At 34.7% G+C, this 20,247-nt stretch overlaps 4 protein-coding genes across 4 annotated transcripts; 2 read left to right on the forward strand and 2 right to left on the reverse strand.

Moving 5' to 3' along the window:
- The first annotated feature begins 170 nt into the window (after window positions 1-170).
- On the forward strand, window positions 171-4,593 carry LOC137807622 (uncharacterized). The gene is made up of 6 exons (XM_068608346.2): window positions 171-979; window positions 1,902-2,897; window positions 3,016-3,186; window positions 3,597-3,739; window positions 3,940-4,050; window positions 4,155-4,593. Exons 1-6 carry the CDS (start codon window positions 860-862, stop codon window positions 4,231-4,233), a joined length of 1,620 nt encoding a protein of 539 aa, XP_068464447.1. The 5' UTR covers window positions 171-859; the 3' UTR covers window positions 4,234-4,593.
- Window positions 4,594-5,485: 892 nt separating this feature from the next.
- On the reverse strand, window positions 5,486-8,003 carry LOC137807623 (uncharacterized). The gene is made up of 5 exons (XM_068608348.1): window positions 7,470-8,003; window positions 6,359-7,120; window positions 6,181-6,260; window positions 6,015-6,086; window positions 5,486-5,920 (listed from the first exon to the last, which is right to left on the reverse strand). Exons 1-5 carry the CDS (start codon window positions 7,794-7,796, stop codon window positions 5,677-5,679), a joined length of 1,485 nt encoding a protein of 494 aa, XP_068464449.1. The 5' UTR covers window positions 7,797-8,003; the 3' UTR covers window positions 5,486-5,676.
- A 6,147-nt stretch (window positions 8,004-14,150) lies between these two features.
- Window positions 14,151-14,737, reverse strand: LOC137807627 (uncharacterized). The gene is made up of 2 exons (XM_068608351.2): window positions 14,476-14,737; window positions 14,151-14,384 (listed from the first exon to the last, which is right to left on the reverse strand). The coding sequence occupies exons 1-2, from the start codon at window positions 14,623-14,625 to the stop codon at window positions 14,211-14,213; spliced, it is 324 nt and encodes a 107-aa protein (XP_068464452.1). The 5' UTR covers window positions 14,626-14,737; the 3' UTR covers window positions 14,151-14,210.
- A 4,244-nt stretch (window positions 14,738-18,981) lies between these two features.
- On the forward strand, window positions 18,982-19,828 carry LOC150028844 (uncharacterized). The gene has a single exon (XM_090299755.1). It carries the CDS (start codon window positions 19,226-19,228, stop codon window positions 19,589-19,591), a length of 366 nt encoding a protein of 121 aa, XP_090155881.1. The 5' UTR covers window positions 18,982-19,225; the 3' UTR covers window positions 19,592-19,828.
- The last annotated feature ends 419 nt before the right edge of the window (window positions 19,829-20,247 follow it).

The raw sequence follows: 20,247 nt of genomic DNA on the forward strand, positions 1-20,247 counted from the left end.
TTTTTATCAGACTCGAAGTTCAAGAGTTTATTTGGGATAACTAAATTATAATATTTCAATTGCTCTTTCTAAGGAAAAAATGTTTGTAAAATAAGTGGTGTGTTTAAGATAATAACTTAAATTCGTAAAGAAAAATATAAAAATATAAGTTTTTTGTAATATGAAAATTTGTAGCTTGTGATTATTTTTCGACATTTTTTCCTTTTCGACTTCATGGAGACTCTTTTTCCCATGTATAAACCGATTTCTTTTTTTATATCCAAATGAAATTAGTCATTTTCAGCAAAATAATTGTGATTAGATAAATCTAAATTTTGCAGCTATCCAAAAGAACATCAGAATAGATATGAGATTATTTCATTTCTAAATAATTTCATTCTACTCGAAGAGTATTTTGGTTAAGGTTGTTTTTCTGATTGGAAATTTGATAGTAGAAAATCCAATGTATTTTAAAGAAGTAATAAAGAAGAATATTTGGTGGAAGTAGTTTTCTTTAACATGAGTCAAAGTGGAGTTTTCACTTAACAATACATGTAATATCTACAGAAATAGAAATGAAAATTATTTATGATATTTTAAAATAGATTTAGAGAAAAAGGTGAGAAAAGAAAGTGATAATATTAAAAAGACAAGAAAGAAAACACTTATGAGTGTTTGAATTGAGAGCCCCCAAAGTAGAGAAATAATTGAAAATGAAGAAAAGCTCCAAGTTGGTATGCTTTCCATTGTGATGAAGCAATAAGCATCCACATCTTACATCTAGCTAGGTAGCAAGCAAGGAAGCTACTTGGTTGTGGTGAGTTCTTTGTGTGCCTCTAATCTTCTCTTCTCTTCTCTTCTCATCTCTCTCTCCAAGACCATGGGTTCCTCTTCTAGTAGACATGCTTCTCGCCCTTCTGCTTCTTCTACTCACAGGGTCAACCGCTTCAGATTGTCGTCTCTTCTATGTGGCACCTCCACCTCTCGCTCCATTCACCAGGTACCCTTCTCCCTCTATCCCCAAAATCCCTTCTTCCACTCTATTTCCTTAATACCCATTTCTTATTTTGCCTTCTCCTACACTTTTTAAAATTCAAAAAATTGATTTTTCTCATCTGGGATTCATCCATCTGATCCCCCTCCTTAACCACAGGGATAAACAAAAGTAATTGTATGTGCCTTTTTTTAAAAATCCGTGGCCCCTTTTTTTCTGTGTAGTTGCAAAATGCAAATTTAGTTTTTTCAGAGGGCCATGACAATCGATTGAGTTTGACTCATGGATAGAATTTTTGTCAAAGTATTGGCTTTTTTAGTAGGTTTTTTATTTTCCTTTTTCGGAATTGATTGTGTGAGATCATCTTTTACACATAAACTTGTTCGCAGTTTATGGGGGGTGTTGATTGATTGTCATAGTTGTTGGAGCTTTTATAATCCGATAATTTGTCAATTGAATAATACGGTTTGACGTATTTGAGCTTAATCAATGGAACTATCAGCTGATGATGCCTAATTGGCCGTGGTATCATTCTTTGTCAGAATGATCGGATTTAGCTTCTTGTTATTGTTTTCCCTGGGTGGTTTGAATGATTCAGTAAATGGTGCAAATCTCTAACATCTGGAGAACTTAAAATTTCACAATTTACAATATTTTGAATTCAACTCTTTCTCCTTTACTTTTTATTGAATTGTCTGAATTCTGGAGACGAGTTGGTCAATATTATTTTATGCACGTCTGAATCTATACATGGATGCATTCCAAAGATCATATATGTTAACTTATTGAATACTTTCTATAACTTATTAGTATTGTTTGAAATTCTGTGCACTAGCTATGTTAAATAGATGGTACAATTTGAGGAAGATTGTTTAAATAGCCGAGAGAGGTTGATGAAGGAAGTGATATTCTTATATTGTGTTTTTAGATGGAAGAACATTCAGCTGAACTTCAGGTTCATTTAGCAAGAAATTTTGAAGGTGAAATTCATAAAGTCACTGAGGAAACATCTTTATTATGTACAGAAGCTAGAATTAGCTGCAGTCCCCCTGCTGAAACTTCAACCTCATCTGATATGAGAACCGAGTTCCATGGGAATACTAGTGCTGGAAGTTCTTATAGAAACGTTGCAACACATGGTCACAGGAACTGCTTGTCTGAACATGAGGAGCAAGCCCCTCCTTGTCAGGTAAGTGCTGGTCGTAGTGGTCGTGAATCATATAGTGATAGTAGCAACACAGCTAGTACTTCATTTGTAGCACAGCAGTCTTCAGATCCAGTCTCTGTAAATGTTTCTGCTAACAAGGATGTAGTTAATGACGTTAATTATCCAGTGGTTAGTGGTGGTGTCTCTCAAGTCTCTCATGAGACAGTGCATCCAAGAAGTTCAACCCCCCGGGAGCATGTGAATTTCAGTTCTGGGGAAATTTCTGTTGAGAATCACAATAGTGCATTCATTTCTATCCAGAATTCTTCCAACCTTGCTCAAGGTTCCAACTTAGCAGCTACTTCTCAAGGGCAAGAAGAAGAACCTTGTCGTGAGACAATACCTTCAGGTTTAGGTATTCTTGTATCCAATCGGGAAAGAGGACCAGGAAATGATAGTGTGCTTCAAGTTGACGTGGTCACAATATCTTCCAATATTTTGTCTGGAAGCAATGCTGATGCTAATGATCATGATGCTAGAAGGAGTGGTAGAAGATTATTTTGGGATGCTTTTTCACGACGTAGTTCTAGAAGGCTTGGTGATTCTCCAACCATTGTCTTCTCTACTGCAGTTGCTGATGATCCTGGATCTCAAGATCGATGGCTTGTTGATTTTGGTGGTGATTTGTCAAATGATGGGGTTGGAGGTGCTTCTGGATATATGGGCAGTAGAATTCACAGATTGAATGAACGAAGAAGGCGGCACTCAAGATCTGAGGTGATTTTGAAAATTTGGAGCGTAGAATGCCTCAAATTGCTTATATCATCTACTTGGATTTGTTATCTGGATTCATGAACCCTTTCGTGTTGCTTAAGCTGTTTGATTACTTTTATAGATCTGGGATAGGCTTCGTGGTGGCTTTGATGAGATTGGTCGATGGAATTCATGTCCACTAGGACTCCATGCAGATGGCATGTGCTCATGCGAGTCTTCCCCAATGGCTGATGAATCAAGCACTCGAGCAAGTATTTCAAGAATAGTCATGCTGGCTGAGGCGTTGTTTGAGGTTTTAACCTTCTCTCACATTTACTGTTTGCTGCTAGTTTTAATTCAATTTAGCTTTCCACCCTTTTTTTCCTGCACTATTTTGCTTTACATCTTAATTTTTTGCTTTACATTAAGCATTTCATTTAAACCCAGTTCTTACCGAGTTTCATTTCAGCCAGTGAAATCTAATTATGATACCGTTGACAATGTAGTGTGCTCGTTAGATAAGAGCATCCCAAGTGTAGAGTGTCATGCCTCCTGATAATTGAGACTATCTGATGTTGTGATTAAGTTAGGCCATTTTTTATACGATATTGGACTTCTTTTACTGTGCCACTTCTCTGTAGGAAAACCAATTTTTATTTCTTATCTAATAGGTCAGTGAATGTTTTGGAGTGTTGAGATGTCATCTAGTGTTTTGGATTGCAGGTTTTAGATGAAATCCATCGGCAACCTGGATCACTGTCTCTATCCATGGTCTCACTCCCTGCCCCTGAATCAATTGTTGATTCCTTTCCCCTGAAATCTCACAAAAAGGTTGAAGTGGCTGATGGAGGCAATGATGTTGAACAGTAAGGGTTCTTATCCTAGTTGTGTTAAGCAAGAATGTGGGTCTGAATAATGTGATTAAATGTTATGGTTTGTTAGCTTTTAATGCTTGAAAAGTCCATGTCAGTGTGGTAATGATAGTTTGTTTGGTCTTGAATACTTACATGAAACTTCATGTTTTTTATTATTTTTATTTCTTAAACATTAATTTGGAATATGCTAGATGTTACATATGTCTGGCGGAGTACGAAGAAGGGGACCAAATACGAGTTCTTCCTTGCCTCCATGAGTATCACATGTCATGTGTGGACAAGTGGCTTAAAGAAATACACGGGTACTGTCATTATAGCCAAAACTAGTCTTCTTGTATCATTCTTTTTCATATTTACCTATTTCCATTTCATAGACAACCACTTACCTAGCTTTCCTCTTATGCAGTGTATGTCCTCTGTGTCGTGGCAATGTCTGTGGAGGGTTCACAGAGTCTTCTGCCAACTCAGAAGTGCAATCTCATTGACATTGTACATAAAATGTAAATATTAAAATTTAGACCAAGCTTCCATTTGGGTCCTCTTAAAGATATCCACTTGGCACCAACACTGTTCAGGCTATTGTCAGACACAAACATGACCAAGAAACTGTTTTTGGTGTCACCCAAAATCTTCAAGAGACTAATTTGACATCACAGATCTTCAATAGACTGAATTGATACGAACTGTGTCTTCAAATAGCTAAAAATAATGGTTTAAAACACATTCGGCCACTGCCAATGATATGCATAAAACGTTTTTAGAGTCTGGAGTACAAAGTGAGATTTTGTATCCGAATTTTATGATGATTCCGTAGTCTTATTTATCTAGCACATATTCATATGACACACAATTTGTACCTTATTTATCCGATTTTATTTTTTTTGTCAATTTAATGTCTAGATTGTGCATACTAAAAGAAAAATATAATTTATACATCAAAGATATTCATTTATTTAAAATCTCAATTATATATAAAACATTTATCTTATAGAATACATGTATTAGAATATGTTACGAAACCGTAAAGTTTAAAGTGTTTATTGCAAATAAAAAAAAATTAGTTTTTATATTCGAAGATATTTATTGTAAAAAAAATCTATATAATGCATAAATTTTAATATGTTGCATGTTTTGTAAATATTTTAAAAGTTTGAATGAGACACGTTTCTATGACAACATCCTTGCTGTAAATAGAGACCTTCATTATATTCAAGAACTAGTCAACAACAAATTCATTAAAAGTTATTCATGTCAAAGCTGAAAATTGTATGTTCAACAAAACTCTTTTACAAGTTACAACCTCTTTTTAATAAGCTCAAAAACAAATTGACTTCTATTAACATGTTTCTTCCAAATTGAGAAGGTTGTATTAGCTTATAACCCTTATATTAACTTAGATTAGTTTTTCCTTTATGTTTTTTTTTTAAAGAATTAGTGTCTTAGTGGGTGCAATATATTTCTCTTTTTTCTCTTACATGTTAACAGTCTTAAACTTTGAAGCCAAGATGGTGAAAAAAGTTACCGCCTTCTGCTGCCAATTATTTTCTACTAGATTTCGTTTATCGATTTCCTTTTTGTCCCCACATTATTCGTGAATCGTGATCCGAACACTGTCTACAAATTATAACCATGGTTTTGTTATATCCATTGTGTTTCTTTGAAATGCTGTTTTTGTTTTCGAACCTTTCTTTTATATGGGAAACATCAAATAATAATTGTATGTTTGAGCGAACACCATAACAAGAATAAAATTTTTGAAGGTAAAATCAATTGACAGAACAATATTTAACTTGTCACTAGAAATGCACGATCATAGACTGTAGAAACATTGAGACGGTAATTACAAATTCTAGGTTTTTTTTTTCTCAAATACAACAGATACTGTACGGATGAGCTTCGTAGAGAGGAAGCTTGATCCAGACCTTAAACTAAGCGAAACCATGAGAAAATGGATTGATGTTACTGCAGCGAATTGAGTTTTCACGATGAGCAAAAAGATTTGGATGAATGTTTTCGTCTTTGTCAAATGTTGTTGTTGTCGTTGTCCACCACCTAGAGTTGCTGTGTTTTTCTCTAGTAACGTTGCGCATGTTCTCCATTTCCGCAACATGATCTTTGAATTCTTTCTTCACTACGTCCAGCACAACATCTCCGTATCGGTCACACCAAGATCTTCGAACACAACAATTATTTCAAAATTACATAAAAACAATGCTGAAATTTTAACGTATATATATATGAAAGAGAGGGGTTTATGTTGACTCACTTGGGAAAGTAGTTTTTCAACTCAGCCTTGTCCACTGGAATTCTGGTAGAAATTGCTTCAATCTGATCATTCCTGTTTGTACAAGTAACTTGTCAAATTTCATATGTAAGATTTGATGTAACAAAAAGCTAAGAAAAATGACATACACATATGAGAAAATACTCACGAAAATTTAAGATGTGGGTTTGTGCTGCTGAGTTCTGTCTGGATTCTGGACAACTCCTTCTTTATCTTGTCTCCCAAAACCTATTTATGGTGTACAAAAGATTTTGCATTACACGCCCAAAATTAACTGAATAAGGAAATGAGATTCATAGATTGAAAGGAAGGGAGGATCATAAAACCTTATCTATGAAAAAATCAGATGGGGAACCATCAGAATGCAACTTCTTCTTCATTAACTTGGTGTCTGGTCCCTCCCCAATTCCCTTTGCAAAGGGACCTGAGTATACCTCATTATCTGACCTCTCACCAAATGACAAAGAAGATGTCTCATCTTCTAACTCATTTCTCTTCCATTTCTTGAACCCTTCAAATCCCCATTGCTTTTTAGCTGATTTCCCTGATCTTTGATCTTGCTCAGCACCACCACCATCTCTCTCTCTTTGCTCCTTATGAAACAAAGCCCTAAATGGTTTCCTCTTCAACTTCTCCAAACCACTACTCTCCTTAACTGCTTCTGGAGGCTCACTTCCCTCCATAAGAATTGAACCTCCTTCACTTTGTGCTCCCTTTGGTTGAGCATCCCAGAAAGGGTTTTCATTTTTGGCAGACAAGTAAGGTGAATCAAATATGCTCTTTTCCGTCCCATTTTTTCCACCTTTGCCAAAGCCAAAAACAGATGCAGCTCCTTTAATCTGCTTCATAGATGATCCCTGACTAGATCTGCTCTTACAACCCGAATTCTCTTTGTTCACTGAGCCTTTCTCATCCTTCAAGTCAATCACCGACCACTCTTCTTCCAACTTCTCTTTTGATTCCTTAGTCTTTGCCACTATCACATCCCTGGCTTCAATCTGAGCGCCTTGAGCCGCCAGCCTCTGAAGCAATGGCCTCTTAGAAGAGTGGTATTCTTCTTCAGAAATGCACTTCCCATAAAGAAGTTCCTGGTGACAAAGAAAAATCCAAGTTTCAACAAACATTTTGCAAAATTGACTGTGAATTTAACATAAACTAGTTGTAAAAAATGCATGTTTTAGTGTTTCAACTCAAAAGTCAAAAATAGTAGTAAAAGATCAGAAACAAAGTTTATATTATCCCAAATAATTATCTAAACTATTTCATTCAAAATCAATTCCAGATCCATAATCAATTGTTCCACGCGAAATCAAATACGTAAATATTAACCTAAAACCACTTTACTGACGTGATACTAGATCATCTAGCACGAATCCAAACTAAAAAAAACATCCAAAGATTTGCTTTCATTGAAAAATTACTCCAATTCAAACTGACCTGGAGAAAGAGAAGCTTGTCTCTTAATATAACAGGGTGTTCTTGTTCTGGAGGAGAAGCAATGAGGGTGTCTAGCAAGTGAGTTCTGAAGGCTGAAACCTCAGATTCAGCCACAATGCCTTCTTTGTGGAGACCCATCAGGTTCAGCACCTGGTGGAAAGAGTCTTGCTGCCATTTAAGGTTGTCTGATTGCAGCTTCGACAATTTGTGTTCTGCCGCAGGTAACGGTCGTTTCTTGAAGCTGAAAGGAAGAATGGTCTTGCACAGCGAGGTGATGGAGTCATGGAGGGTTGAGTAGTAGGTGGGCGTGTAATAGGAGTACACCATTATGGATTGTTGAAGTTAGATGAAGGTTTGTGAACAGAGAGACTGTGACTTTTGCGGCAAAAGAGTGATGATGTTTTTGTTTTGTAGAAGTTGAAGAAGGTGTCTGAAATTATGTGTTGGTCAGATTTTGAATTTGGAAAGAATACTATAAACAGTCACTTCGTGCTTAATTACAAACTAGCCGTTGTGAATGTGGAAGAAACACCTATGCATGTGACCACTCCCCAACATCTTTTCATTAATTATTTTCCATCTCATAATGAAATGAAAATAAATTATTTATTACATTATTTTACAGAAAAAAAAATCTCTATTTATTTAATTTTATGATTGCCATTAAATCAATTATTTTTGTTATTACTATCTTTGGTATATTTTTTTATTCAACATTTATAAAAGGCAAATACAACTTTGGTGGAGTGCTTCATGAGAATATACATGGGCATATATGTACTTATGAAACATAATATAATTATCTCAATGAAATGATACATTATTGTGTGTGGTATCTTTTAATAAAACTTTTGTTTTACTTCTTAAAAAAAATAGTAAATATATTGATTTGGCCCTTAAAATAACTCTCTTATTTTTGTATTACATTATAAAAATATTATGCAGAAACTTTTCTATTACTTGTGGCAAATTCATTTATAAAGTAACCAAATTATTAGTAGGATGGAATTCATATATTTATTAAATATTAAATAATAAAATAATTTTGAAAGTACTAATTTTAATAAAATAAATAAATAAATTTTTAAACATAAAAAACATATGTAACTCTACATCATCCAATTTCACATTATTTCGAAGTAATGTTAATTTATCATTATCATCTAAATGTATAAATAAATGGTGTGAGATGCAGGAACTAAAAAAAATGTATAAATGAGTGAAAAAATAGTAAATGATTTGATTGATTTAGTATAATAATTTTTTTATAATATTTAAAATTAATTTATAAAATATATATTTTTTAAATAATTTCAAATATAAATAATTTTAAAAAAATATAAATAAAATAAAATTTAATAATATTTATTTTAATATAATTGTTTTATTATATAAAAACATAAATATTAAAATGATAATTAATTATATTTATCAGGTAAACTGAAATTGAGATGGTTCATATTTATATACACTACAAGAAAATTATAAATAACAATTAAATTTAGAGATAAAAAATAGTTAGTCACTATACTAACTAAATTAGATAGTAATTAGTCACTATGTTATCTGTTCTCGAACGAACTTGGAATCAAGATAACGATTCAGGCTACTCTTTGTTCGAACAAGGTTGCTAGAAGATTTCTTCGCATTTCTCACCCCAGCTGAACTTTGCCGCTTTACAAAGCAATTGCACCATCGGCCGCGTGCGGTCGACCAAACAAGGGACGAACCTCGAGAGGGTGGTAAGACGCCCGATGAGTTGTTGCACCTCCTTCACGTTTTGAGGGCTTCTCATCTCGGTTAGTGTCTGACATTTATTCGTATTCGCCTCAATTCCTCGGTGGGTTAACATAAAACCCAAAAACGTGTCGCCTTCAACATCGAACGGTCACTTCTCGGGGTTGAGCTTCATGTTCGTCCTTCTCAGAGCTTCAAAGACTTCGTCCAAGTCTTTGATGTGGTGGTCACACGAGTGCGACTTTACGACTATGTCGTCCACGTATACCTTCACGCTTCGGCCGATCATCCCTTTAAAGACCTTGTCTATGAGCCTCTGATAGGTTGCTCCAGCATTCTTTAGGGTGAACGAAATTACTTCATAGTAACAATTCGCACCATCTGTCATGAAGACAGTCTTCTCTTTATCCCTCAGATGCACGCTTATTTGGTTATAGCCAAAATATGCGTCCAAGAAAGTCTAATTTTTTTGGCTGGCTGCACCATCCACCAGCCGGTCAATGCTTGGAAGTGGGTACGAATCCTTTGGGCATGCCTTGTTGAGGTTTGTGTAGTCTACAAATATCCTCCACTTTCCATTAGCCTTGGTGACCATGACTACATTAGCTAACCAAGTGGTGTACCGGGCCTCTCGTATAAACTCGACTGATAGGAGTTTCTCGGCCTCTTCGCCTCTTCCTTTGTTGCCAACATCTTTTCCTCGCTAAGCTTGCACTTTTTTTGGGCTACCGAACGTGCCTCCTTGTAGACCAAGAGCTTGTGGGTAATGATTTTCGGGCTCACCCCCGACATATCGGTTGTTGTCCAAGCGAAGACATCAACGTTCCTCTTCAACGCCTGGTGCACCATCTCGGCCTCAATCGTCGCTATGGTCGTGCCTACACAGGTGTTGTGCTCCTCATCAAGGAGAGGGACCTGGCACAACTCTTCTTTAGCTTCGAGCCTTGGCTCGACCGTTTGGGGATCCTGGTCGACTAAAGTGACTGTGTACTCTCTGCGTACCAGTTGAGCGTCTCTTCGAGGGGACTTCCGTCCTCGAGAGGGTTTCCGCCTAGGGTATCGGTCGCGATAGGTGTTTTTCTGTGTAAGCTTTACCCTTAGGCTTTCTGCGTAACATTCTTGTAACACCTTTTGATCTACATGGACTGTGAGAATGTCTCCCGACGCTGATGGGAACTTTATGGCCAAATGAGGCGTGGAAACGATCGCCTTCAACCTATTGATGGACAATCGTCTCAGCAAAATGTTGTAAGAGGTGTTGGCGTCTATTACTAGGTACCGAACTTTGATGATCTTGTTTGTCTCTGCTTCGCGGAAGGTGGTATAAAGTTCGATATAACCTCAGGTGCCTACTCTCTCACCTGAGAAACCGACTACATGATCATCGTACGGGTTCATCTCCTCCTCAGCTATCGTAATTTGTTTGAACATCTTCCAATAGAGGATGTCCATTGAACTCCCCTAATCCACTAGTGTCTTCATGATGGTGAACTTATCGATGTCAACTAATATTACCATAGGGTCGTCTTGTGAAGGGTCGACACCCTTAAAATCCTCAGTGGTGAAGGTGATTGGGGGAATCGATCGGAAAGAAATGGTATTCACCTCATGGACCACTCTCAAATGTTTCTTTCTGGCATTGTTGGAGCTTCCACCCCCAACGATGGTGTTGATGACTTCTCGGTCGCCCCTTCCTCCTTTTCTTTTCGCGGGGTCATCTCTTATAGGTCGACGCTCAGGTCGGTGGTCGTGTTTTTTCGTCTTTTGAGGGGAGTAGTCCCTTCGCCTCGTCACCTCTTCCCTTCGCGGTCCCCCTACATAAATCGCCGAAGGTGCCCAACTTAGATAAGTTCCTCAATCTTATACTTCAACGCCTAACACTCCTCAGTGGTATGTCCACTGTTTCTATGGTACCGACATCTACGAGTTCGGTCGGCGTTTTGAGCACTTGCAGCTCTTTTTGGTGGTGAAATCAGATCAACACTCATTGCCTCATCTAGGATCCTTCCCTTGTCGGTGCTTAAGGGGGGTTGTATCTTGTGAATCGATGCCCACGGTTGTCCTCTGCTTATCTCCTCGACCAACAGCTGGTCGGTTCTAACGTTCCTTCTCCTTTTCTTTTTCCTTATCTCCACTTGTTTTGGCTCAGGTCTAGTTCCTGAACTCCTTTAGTTTCTCCAGTTGCATGAACTTGGCGACCCTCCGCCTGAGCTCTTCCAAGCTGCAACTGGCTCCATGCATAAGTTGTCGGCAAACGGTCTTGGCCATAGGGTTGTGACCATGTGATGCATGGCCACGTCCGGACTCAGATTCTGGATGTTCATGGCTATTTTACCCAACCTAACTATGATCTTCCTCAAAGATTCCCCTTCTCCTGGCGAATGTTGACGAGGGCGGTGGAAGTTAGGAGATGTAGTCGGCTGGTAGCAAACTGTGTCTCAAACTTGGACATCAAGGTCTCAAAACAGTCAATGGAGTTTGGGGAAAGTTTCGTAAACCAGTTTAAAGCTCATCCTTTCAACGAGGTGGGGAATACTCGACACATAATTGCACTGTTCGAGGTGTACAAGCTCATGTGCATGGTGTACACGCTCATGTGCTCGTCGGGATCAATCATACCGTCATAACGGTCTCTATTAAAGCCTTCCCCTTGCTGATAGAGGTACTCCGATTATAGAGTCGGTAAATGGATGTCGGTAGGTCAGGTCCAAAGTACCGGTCGTAGGGACCAACTTGTTCAAATAGGACTCATCGTCAACCGCTTGGGTGTGGATCTTATTGTTTGGCTCCTTGGGTGTGGATCTTATTGTTTGGCTCCTCAACAATTTTGGGGCCCGTGAGGGGTGGTGAAGGACCTCTCAACAGGGTTGGCCGACCTGACAGATGGACCCCCTTCCACAAACTTCTTGTTCATCTCTTCATTCTCCTTTTGAAGAGCAAGAATCTCATCCCCATTCTTCCGCTTAGTCTCCTTATTCTTTCTCTTCATCTTAGCCATCTCTTTCTGAGAGACATCAAGAGCGCCATCTGCTCAATATCAAACATCTTCTCGTTCACCATGCTTTTGGTTGACACAATCTACTTTCTTCTTCACGCTAATTCTCTTGGTCCCACGGTGGGCGCCAATTGTTCTCGAATGAGGTCGGAACCAAGAGAACAATTTGGGCTACTCCTCAGTCGGTCGATCGGTCTGCAGTTCTTCCCTTCCTCTCAAAACGAACTCCTTCCATTCCCTTCGTCACTCTGCCTCTCAGTCTCTGTGAACTTCAAGCTTGGATGGTACCTGCAAAAGGCACTTCGACGCTTAAGTTAGAATTCGGTATTTGGCACTCGGTGCTACTAATACTGTATGATGATGTATCTGATTCTTGGAATCTGTGCCTATTTTTATGATTATCATGGGCTCCTTGTTATTCTGGATTAGGGAATTGGGTCATACTTAAAAGTGTATTACCCAGTGTTTTTTTCACTGATTAGTCTTGTTAATTCTGTTTAGGCGTAATGGTCTTTATGGTGTCGGTCGGCTTGGACCATGTGCTAAGTCATGGTCTCGATCGTGCGGACCCTACTAGTGCACTTCCAATTGTTCTCGATCGGGGTTGGAACCAAGAGAACGATTCAGGCTACTCCTTGGTCGGTCTGTTTGCACTTCTTCCATTCCTCTCAAATCAAACTCCTTGCTCAACCTACCTTCGTCATTATGCCTTTCGGTCTTCATCAACTCTAAGCTTGGATGGTACCTGCAAAAGGCACTCCGATGCTCAAGTGAGAATTCGATATTCGGCACTTGGTGCTATTAATACGGTATGATGACGTACTTGATTCTTAGAATTTGTGCCTATTTATATGATTATCATAGGCCCTTTGTTATTGTGTCGGATTAGGGAATTGGGTCATGCTTAAGAGTGTATTATCTAATGCTTAATCACTGATTAGTCTCGTTAATTCTGTTTAGACGTAATGGTCTTTGTAGTGTTGGTCGACTTGGATCATGTGGCGAGTCATGGTCTCAACCGTATGGACACTACTAGTACACTAACTAAATTAAATAATATTTTAGAGATTAAGATATAATTGATATCTAAATTGATTTATATTATTAATAAAAAATTATAAAATAATTTATCAGTTGGTATCTAAATTTGTTTTAGTTATTAATATTTTATATTATGAATTATTCTCTAAAATATTAATAAAGATGAATTTAGGATATAAAATAGTAAATAGCTAAAATCTTACCAATGTAAAATATTTATAATTTAGTCAATTAATAACTAATTATTTTAATATCTAAAACTAATTTTTATTTAATTGTTTTTTTTAGTAAAAATTGATTATCTTTCGAAGATAGAGAACTTCTTTACAAATCTTTCAAAAAAGGGAAGTCTAAGTCATCAAATTTTGTTTTTTTAGGCGATTTTACATTTTTTCAATCTTCATTTTCTTTACCTTTCTCCCCTTCCATCTTTTCATTCTTAGAAACAAACAAAAGCATAAACGAGAGAGAATGAGATAGAAAGTTTATCAATTATACAATTTCACCATCATAATTGATTAATGACTGTGTATGATTGTTTTCTTACAATTTTTCTAATTTAAGCAAAATTGTTTTTGGTGGATAATAATTGCACGCACTTTCATCTACCTTTTTTTCTATCAACGTTTTTGCTCTCTCTAAAAAAAGATTGTACTTTCACAGAGAGAAATCTATACAAGGAAGTTCTTTTTTCTGAGAGTGATAAATGATTGAATAGTTCAATAAGATTAACCAAACAAGCATTGAGGACAAATAAAAGAAAGTTACAGCTTAACAAAATCTACAGAGAAAACACCCAAATCCATAATTTTTTAACCATTTCAAGCATTGGAGCAGATAAACAAATAATACATATCTCAATACTTGTTTTCTAGTTGGCACCGAAATGTCTGTTTATTTCTTCTTCCTTTTTCTGGGAATTGCTTAGACTAATAAAAACAATCTCCCAAACAGAAACAAAAAATGTTTCATCGTAATTTGATCTGAGTTGCTGCGGCAAAGTATTGAAAAAGGCTTTTGCTTTGTGCTCTGTTTTCTGCTGCTAAATGTGTCGCGAACTTCTCATCCAATCTCCGCTTGGCTTCGAGTGCTGCTCCTCCCAGATTTTCATCTGGGTTTGCTTGATTCACCGTGTTTCTTTCCTGTTTCCATTCACACATCACAGACCCATTAGGCACACAGAGAGGGAAGAAAAAAAAAAGTGTGAAATTAAGAAATAAAAGTGAAACGAACCAATAGAGAGGAAGAAGAAGAAGAAGCAGGGGATTGGAGGTTCCTGGCAGTATACAAACACAGAGAGGAGCGAGTGCTGGAATCGCGAGAGGAACTGTTATGCAATCGTCTTCTTCGAGCACATTCAACTCCTGGAAGCATGCCAGACATGACTTCGATTCACTACAACAATGTTGTCAAACAACTTCTCTCCGCTCGTTGTAAATGATAATAACTATAAGAAGATAAACACGAAACGGGGTTTCGTTAATTTCGAGGAAACCACCCACGACCTCCACGAACTTTCCTTGCACCTTCTTTCTCTTTTTCACCTACCAAGTCAAACTAATAATATACTTTTAATAATTTAATAAATCATTACTCGGTGCAGCAGTCTAAAATGGTCCAATTTATTAATTTATATTAATTTTTTTTTTAAATCTCAAAAGGTGATTCTAATTTAGAAGCATGTTTTCATAAATAAGTAATATGATTTTTTTAAATATATAATAACATTTTCTTTAATGTAAATTAAAAGTTTAAATAATTTTTGGTAAATTTGAAATAATTATCCATTAAAAATTAAATGTTATAATATATTATTATTATTATTGGTATATATAATTACCACAGTTGTATCTCTCATTTTGTTATAAAGAATGCATTATTATTATTTATTCATCTCATATAATAATTGTTTTACTGTTTATAAAGATGTTATTACTTATGTTGATAATGACTATTTGGTGGTTTTGTAGGATCTTTAATTTTTTTTATCACTAATAAGGATCTTTAATTAAATTCATTTTCACCCACATGATTAAAAAAGTCAATAAAAATATTTTACCATAATATTTTCTTTTTTTACTCAAGTTTTATAATGATAGAAATTTAATATACATATAGAAACAATGTTGGATGAGTCGAAAATGAGTGACATTATGCTCTCTTTCTTCTTGTTGTCTTAAAATAAGGAATGAAGAAAATTGTGGAGAAGTTAGTCTCCGTATAAAAACTGTACATTAATATTAATTTAAAAAAAAAATATTTTTTAAGTAATTCATATGAAATGACAAAATACTTTATGATACTAATAAAATGAGATATATTAAATAAGAGTAGAATAAAAAAAAAGTTGTGTATATCAAAAAATGGTTATAATGGAAAATTCATTTATATATAGGTATAAATTATTATTTATAAAGTTATATTATTATGTTCATAAACAATTTAATGGTGTAGGATATGGTTGATGTATTATATGGAAAATTATAGTTGAGATTAAGCTTATTGGAATTTCTTTATCAAGCTATATATTGAGAATTGATAATAATATCGAAGACTAAGTATTATTTCTCTAACCATGTACATGCATGCCAAAATGTATAATATTTTACATCAATACATGTTCTATTATTAATTTCATGTTATAATTATTTTTATTATTTTTATAATAGGTCATCTCAGTCTTCACAATTGACAACTACAATATCCTATATTGCATATTTTAATGAGTCCTTATCATAAAGTTTAACTTAGATGCTTAATGTTGTTGGGAAAATATTAACCACAATAATATTAAAGTAGACTGCAAAGTGAAACGATTGTGACAATAATTTAGTTTAAGAAAATAAGTTTCACAAAAACTGCAAACAATTAATTTTGTTAATTACAAACTTGAGTTATTTTTTGAAGTCCTCGTGGAACGAACTATAGTTATTTATAATTGTTAATAATCCTTTGCATGGATTGTGATTTGTTGACAAAATTCTTAATGTCTTAAATTTATTTATGCAAATTGTGTCTTCATCCATCTATATCAATAAAATTATTCAATATCAGTGAGAACATGGATAACTTATGCTTAGTTTCTCTTTTATGGCTTGTTTACCAAAACTAGCCCAAGATTAAACAACTAAGCAATGATAAAATAATTCAATTAAATATTTTAAAGTATGTTTATAAATAATATTTTTAAATTCTAACTAAATATACCTATCATTATTTTCATAACAATATCATTAGATATGAAATTATATATCTATGGATTGTTTAACAAGAATTTAATAACGGTGATATAAAAGTCTCAAAAAAACTTAAATAAAATAAATTTTGAATGACTTTGATATTATTTTAGTAAGTGAGATTATATTTAACTCAACCCTACAAATTTGATTGATTTTTAAAATGAGATTTACACTTTATAATCTAACATTGTTTGTAGTCGGAATCTTCAATCATCTTATTTATGTCACTTTAATATTATTTTATATTTAATTAATTCAAAAATTAATTTTGGATATTTTATTTAAAAAATTATCACAAATAAAAAAACAAAACTTTAAACTTAAATATTTTAAAAAATAAAACTATGATGTTGTTATTATAAATACAACTTATATTTTAATTTTAAAAAATTAATAAAATTCTAAAGTCAGGTTTCTAAAGGCAACTTCTCTATAAACTAAAAAAATTATTACCTAAAGTCATGTTACAAAACATAATTTCTTTATAAAAAATATTTTTAAACACGACTTGTCTATTTAATTTTTAAAATTTACTTATTCAAAGAAATTAAAATGTTTTGATATTTTGACCTCAACCCAAAGGAAACTTTAATTAGGTAATGAAAAAAAAGAGTAAGAAATACAAAAGAAGACATTGTATAGAAAATTATTAAAACATATCCTATTTCTTATCTTCATTTTAACTTATATTATTTCTCAATCCAGAATAGAAAATGAAGATAAAAGAAGTTTCTTCTAATCACTAAATTGGTCCATTAACTTTTTTTTCCTCTACTTCCATACATTCTTCCTACATACATATCATACCTTCTAAAATATAAAAAATGTTTATTTTGGATTTTTTAATTTGGAATAAAAAATTACATTCTAGAATATACAATAAAAAATAAGAAATTATGATTTTAATTATGTAATTTACGAAATACAAATTTGCATTTCAAAGAATTGTGCTGATATATTATATTTTGGATTGTACAATCTATAGTTAAAAAATCCTAAATTTTAACTTTTATATTTTATAATCAGATAATTTCGTAATTTAATATTCCAAAAATAAAATAAAAACAACGAAAAATATCAAAAATTAATTTAAATATTTTTTAAAGTATGGAGTGAGGAAAGAAATGCATAGAGTGCAGGAAGAAATCCCTTACAGCCTATAAGAACTGTATTATTTTTGTCCAAAATGTCTGTCTTGAATGACAGAAAAAGGTTTCTTCTTCCTGCACCCCTACGTTTTTCTTCCTGCACCCCCACAATTTTGTAAATCCCAAAACTGACTTTCACCTTGTTTCGAAAGCAACTTGTTGATTTTTGGATTGCTGAATCCAGAAGTCTAATTTTTGTTACGGATTGATGGATCCGGAAGATTACCAGATTCATCAATCCGGATTATTTATGGATTTTTCAATCCAGAATGTAAAAAAATAAATGCGGATTTCCCATTCTGTAAAATTATCGAATTGCATTGTCCGGAAAAAGAAAGAGTAGTATGGATTTTATGTGTATTTTGGGGTTTTTTAAAAATATTAGGGATATTATTGTCTTTGTATTACATTGTGGGGGTGCAGGAAGAAAAATGTAGAGGTGCAGGAAGAAACTGCCCCAGAAAAAACATAAACGAAATACTCTTGGGCTGAATAATTAGGTTCAGTCTTAAATCAGGGCTATTTCTTTTTGTACCCTCGTAATTTTCATATACACCCCTATAAATTTTAAAATTCTAAAATTATCCTTGCTATTAAATGGTAGCGGGAAGGATTATTTGTTTTGATGTTACGTTGTTGTGGCTAGTTTGAGTAATTTTACACACCATGTTTATGGTGGTTAACTTGTTAGATTCGTGGTGAAGTGAAGACAATGTAAGAAGGGAAAGAAGTTTGTCTTCTATTTCACAATTTTTTTTTTCTGATTTATGATTTTCAATTTAACTTTTATATTATGTAATCTAGAGACCTCCAATAATAATACATATTACGGAACCTTATATAAAGAGTATATAAGCTTTGGATTGTCAGAACTGAAAACAGTGTTTTGAAAAAGAAAATTGGGTTTCAAATTATACAATCTATTTAGTTATTTTGATTAGTAAAAATTACATAATTTATAATATTATTTTAACTTTTAAATTGTTTAATCTATTTTTTCGAATGTATTCTGAACTCTACCATCTTAATAATTTGAAATATAAATTTAAATAAACTGTTTCAATAATATTTTTTACAGAATCTAAGTTTTTATAATTTTTATTTATACTTTTATCTTTGACCGCTTTAAAATGTAATTTAATTATTATAATATAATAATTTTGTGTCGTTCAAATCCAAAAACTCTTTATGGTTAAGTATAAATTTTTTAACTTTTGGCAAACACTCCCCTAGAATTGGTGTGATAGTAGAGAGAAATCAACCTTTTGAATAAGAAAAAGGTTGTTCTGACAGAAAAGGAATCTAGGAGGAAAATCAGTATAAAATAGTAGAAAGGCGAAAAGAGAAAAGCTTTTCCACTATAATGCAATCTCATACCAAATAAGAATAACCAAGAATACGATGTTTCCAAATACGAATTGACGCAAATAGCCTCCAAAAAAACGCGCTAGTGCGTTTCTCTTCCCAATATACACTTCTTTCCCGTGACCTCCCTGTCCTTTTTCGTCATTTTTTCTCTACCCTCTTTCCCTACCTATTTACCTACCTTTCCTATTCACTCTTCGTTGCGTTGCAGAAGTTTTATCGCTCGTGTTAATGGCGGAAGAAGAATCCACACCTGGATCACCACACTCTTTCAAGAACAGGCTCAGATCCTCCCTCTGTTTCTCCTGTTGCTTCCCTCACCACCGCGTCAGGCCCAAAATCGTTCGAAGCGCGTCGCTCAACAACAAGCCGCGCTCCTCCGATTTCCCCTTCCCGCACCTCAAGGAAAAGTGCTGCAACTTCATCAACCGCATCGGCGGACGCCACCGCCGCCGCCACTCCGCCGACTTCCGATACGACGCGCTCAGCTACGCACTCAACTTCGAAGACGACGCCTCTGACGAGAGGTCCGTCGACGATCTCAAGAGTTTCTCCGCCAGATTGCCGGCTTCTCCGCCGTCGAAGACCTCGCCGTAACCGCCACTTCGTGAATCGGCAGATCTGAGAATGCGAAGCCAAACGGCGGTTGCGGCGTCGTTTGAATAGTTTTTGTCTTGTTGTTTAATTCGCTTTGTTGTAGATAACGTCATTGTGCAACGGAAAAGTGCAATATGCAAAGAAGAGGTATATTATGAAAAGGCAAAAAAAGAAAAGTTAAAAGTGCGAAAGTGATGATGATGATGATGATGATGATGACGTGTTTTTTTCACTTCCACCTTCACTGTGTTGTTTGTTAGTTGGATATTTTGCGTGCATTGAAATTTGAGAAAATAGTGTGAACTCTGAAGGCAGAGATGTGGTGGATTTGCTAACTGAATGTCTGACAGATGACGACACCATTCTCTTTTGTCTTCTTGTTGCAAACGGTTTTGGGGAGACTGCCAGACTGGGATTTACCACATTTCTTTTCCCTTCCCACCATTCCACCATTTTTTTTAAGTTATTTAAAATGTTTAAAACTTTTTTTTAGGAAAATGTAACTCTTTTGACATAATCTAAGAATGTTATCACGACAGTATTTTGCTAATCCCTTTTATCTGCAAAAACGGATGAATTAGTATATAGTAGCGGAAACAGACCTTTGTGTATCATCATTTTTTAATTTTAGTTGAATAAATTTATAAATTTCTTTT

Source organism: Phaseolus vulgaris, chromosome 3 (genome assembly GCF_051622355.1).
Source record: "Phaseolus vulgaris cultivar YP4 chromosome 3, ASM5162235v1, whole genome shotgun sequence".
NCBI lineage: Eukaryota > Viridiplantae > Streptophyta > Magnoliopsida > Fabales > Fabaceae > Phaseolus > Phaseolus vulgaris.

Excerpts from the sequence above, each read along its gene's own strand:
- LOC137807622 (XM_068608346.2), top strand. The coding sequence starts at position 860 with ATGGGTTCCTCTTCTAGTAGACATGCTTCTCGCCCTTCTGCTTCTTCT. Across the intron at positions 2,898-3,015 it reads GGCGGCACTCAAGATCTGAG|ATCTGGGATAGGCTTCGTGG; the intron begins GTGATTTTGAAA and ends TTACTTTTATAG. Across the intron at positions 3,740-3,939 it reads GGAGGCAATGATGTTGAACA|ATGTTACATATGTCTGGCGG; the intron begins GTAAGGGTTCTT and ends GGAATATGCTAG.
- LOC137807623 (XM_068608348.1), bottom strand. The coding sequence starts at position 7,796 with ATGGTGTACTCCTATTACACGCCCACCTACTACTCAACCCTCCATGAC. Across the intron at positions 7,121-7,469 it reads ACAAGCTTCTCTTTCTCCAG|GAACTTCTTTATGGGAAGTG; the intron begins GTCAGTTTGAAT and ends CTTTGTCACCAG. Across the intron at positions 6,087-6,180 it reads AACCCACATCTTAAATTTTC|GAATGATCAGATTGAAGCAA; the intron begins GTGAGTATTTTC and ends TTGTACAAACAG.
- LOC137807627 (XM_068608351.2), bottom strand. The coding sequence starts at position 14,625 with ATGTCTGGCATGCTTCCAGGAGTTGAATGTGCTCGAAGAAGACGATTG. Across the intron at positions 14,385-14,475 it reads CTTCTTCTTCCTCTCTATTG|GAAAGAAACACGGTGAATCA; the intron begins GTTCGTTTCACT and ends GAATGGAAACAG.
- LOC150028844 (XM_090299755.1), top strand. The coding sequence starts at position 19,226 with ATGGCGGAAGAAGAATCCACACCTGGATCACCACACTCTTTCAAGAAC.